This window comes from Triticum dicoccoides, chromosome 6A (genome assembly GCF_002162155.2).
Source record: "Triticum dicoccoides isolate Atlit2015 ecotype Zavitan chromosome 6A, WEW_v2.0, whole genome shotgun sequence".
NCBI classification, from domain to species: Eukaryota; Viridiplantae; Streptophyta; class Magnoliopsida; order Poales; family Poaceae; genus Triticum; species Triticum dicoccoides.
The window spans coordinates 620,559,380-620,562,225 of record NC_041390.1 but is presented as its reverse complement, the minus strand read 5'-3'; the positions used below and the strand labels follow the sequence as shown (position 1 = coordinate 620,562,225).

Below are 2,846 nucleotides of genomic sequence, written 5' to 3'. Positions count from 1 at the left end.
GGTCTACCGCGAGAGCGAGGAGGACGAGCGACGTAGGGGGAGGCGGCGGAGAAAGAGGAGGCCCGGTACGAGGCGGCCATGGCGCAGGCCATTGCCCTCTCCGCGGCCGGTGACTGCATGGTGCCGCCTGTGGCCCCGCCGTCCCCTCCCCGACGCCGCGTCAAGGCCGACCCGGAGCCGCTGCCGAAGCTCGAGCCGGAGCCGTCCCCGATCGAGCGCTACTCCCGAAGTCGGCCCGTTGGAGTTGCTTTTACAGTCACCAAAACAAAAAAACTCAAGAGGATATTTAACAAGAATTTTCATGTGACCACCACTGTTTCCCGTGTGATTGTCAGGTTATTCTCTGAATCTTTACTGCAATCAGTTCCCCGTGTGTGATTGTCCGCCACTGTTCTGAACATTCAGAAAAAGCAGAGCCATGACAGCCATAAACAACAGGAAGACACGCACGCACACGACAGCGACCGACGGACAGAGAGCTGGAGGGAGCGAGCGAGCGAGCGAGCTCATCTGCCAACCACCGCCAGCGACCAACAATTTGGATTGTTCGGTGAGGTGCGTGAGTTTGGTGGATCTGAATCGCTAAAGCTCCCATCTTTCCCCCACTCCTCCTCCACCACCGCCGGCAAGAAGAGCAGGGGAGGAGCACGCGGGGATCTCGAGTCGAGCTCCCTCCCTCCCATGGCCACCAGGGTCCTCGACACGCTCGCCGTCGCGGCGGAGGACGGCTGCGGCGGCAGCGGCGCCGCGCTGCCGCTCACCTTCTTCGACGTGCCCTGGATCTTCACCGGCCCCGTGGAGCGCGTCTTCTTCTACCCCTACCCGCACCCGCCCAAGCAGTTCCGGGCCGCCCTCCTGCCGCGCCTCGTCTCCTCCCTCTCCGCCGCGCTGGGCAAGTTCTACCCTCTCCTCGGCCGCGTCCGCCCCTGCCCGGACAGCGGCGGGTACGAGTTCTTCTTGCCCGCGGGAGGAGGGGGTGGCGGTGACACCGTCGAGCTCACCGTCGCCGAGAGCGAGGATGATTTCGACGAGCTCTCCGGCGACGGTCCCCGGGACGTCGCCCGGCTCTACTCGCTCGTGCCGCGGCTTCCGGTGGTTGAGGGGAGCGGGGACGGCGGGTTCGCGCTCGCCGCGGTCCAGGTGACCGTGTTCGCCGGGCGCGGGGTCGCCCTCGGCGTGTCCATCCACCACGTCGCCTGCGATGACTCGAGCTACATGCATTTCGTCAAGACCTGGGCCGGCCACTGCCGGTTGGCTTCCGGTGGGGAGGACGCCGGCACCGCGCTGCCGCCCCCGCCGTTCCTGGACCGCGCGGTCATCGCGGACCCCCGAGGGCTTGCCGCCAGGACGCTCGACGAAATGCGGCAGCTGGCGGCCAACGGGCCTCCTCCTCCACCCCCGGCGCCGGTAGGCCCGCCGCCCAAGCTGGTCATCCGGTCGTTCACGCTGGCCCGCGGCTGCATCGACAAGCTGAAGCAGCGCGTGGCCGCCGACGCCAAGGACGCGTCAACCCACTGCTCGGCGTTCACGGTGGCGTGCGCGTTCGCGTGGGCCTGCCTGGCGCGCTCCTGCTCCGCCGACGCCCCCTCCCCCGCCTCCGACGAGCGCGCGCACCTGCTCTTCTCGGTGGAGTGCCGGCGCCGCCTGTCCCCGCCGGTGCCGCAGGAGTACCTGGGCAACTGCCTGCGGCCCTGCTTCGTGGAGGTGAGCACTCGCGACCTGCTCGGCGCGGACGGGGTGACCACGGCCGCCGCGGCGATCGGCGCGGCCATCCGGGCGCTGGACGGGGACGGCGTGCTGGCGGGCGCCGAGGGGTGGTTCGAGAAGATCCTGTCGCTGGTGCCGCGGCGGCCCATGTCCGTGGGCGGCTCGCCGCGGTACGGCGTGTACGACACCGACTTCGGGCTGGGGCGGCCGAGCAAGGTGGAGCTGGTGTCCATCGACAAGACCCCCGGCACGGTGTCGCTGGCCGAGGGCACCGACGGGCAGCGCGGGATCGAGGTCGGCGTGGCGCTGCCGGAGGCCGACATGGCGCGGTTCGCCGCGTGCTTCTCCGACGGCCTGCGCCAGCTATGAGAAGAGAGGAGATCCTGCTGGCGGTCAGTGCAAGAACAAAAAGGAGAATTGCAAAATTGCAATGGCTCGTATATTGTTATTATCTCTACTCCTAATGGACGAATTGGTTAAATAGTTCCGGTTTATTTTCATCTGGTTTATTTTCGTCTCACCTCCCACCACCCCTTCCATGCTAAAACCGAATCGCGTCTGATACTCCTTCCATTTATTCGTAATGTATTTATGTGAAAAAATCAATTATGATTAATCTCTAATCAATCTATGAAAAATCAAATCTAAATTAATCAACTATACCATAAGTTACTCAATCACATTAATTAATATTTCCATACGTCTCAAAAATTACTTTAATTAACGTCTCCATACCTTGCCCAAAATATTAATTAATGTGATTGAGGAACTTATGGTATAGTTGATTAATTTAGATTTGATTTTTCAGAGATTGATTAGAGATTCTTCGGTACACATGTAAAAAGGGAAGAAAAAAAAGGAAAACAAACCAGGAAAAGGAAACATATGCATGGACGTCAATCCCCTTCATCTCTCCCGCTCTCTTTCCTTTCCTAGGATGTAGCCGCCGATTTTCTCCCTTGCTCATGTTCTCCTTAAAGAGGTGGACATTGAGACTTGAGAGGCAACGAGCATGGTAGGCCTCAGATCGCGGATCCTCCTGACCTTGCAGTCCTTCTCCGATGTCGTCCCTGCATAATCCAATGCCCTCCTCCTCCCAGTGCCGCACCTGCGTCATTGGAGGTTGTGTGCGAGCTGGC

General features: G+C 61.2%; 1 protein-coding gene across 1 annotated transcript; it reads left to right on the top strand.

Moving 5' to 3' along the window:
* The first annotated feature begins 419 nt into the window (after window positions 1-419).
* On the top strand, window positions 420-2,227 carry LOC119318566 (coumaroyl-CoA:anthocyanidin 3-O-glucoside-6''-O-coumaroyltransferase 2-like). Its single transcript, XM_037593145.1, has one exon. The coding sequence runs from the start codon at window positions 682-684 to the stop codon at window positions 2,074-2,076; it is 1,395 nt and encodes a 464-aa protein (XP_037449042.1). The 5' UTR covers window positions 420-681; the 3' UTR covers window positions 2,077-2,227.
* The last annotated feature ends 619 nt before the right edge of the window (window positions 2,228-2,846 follow it).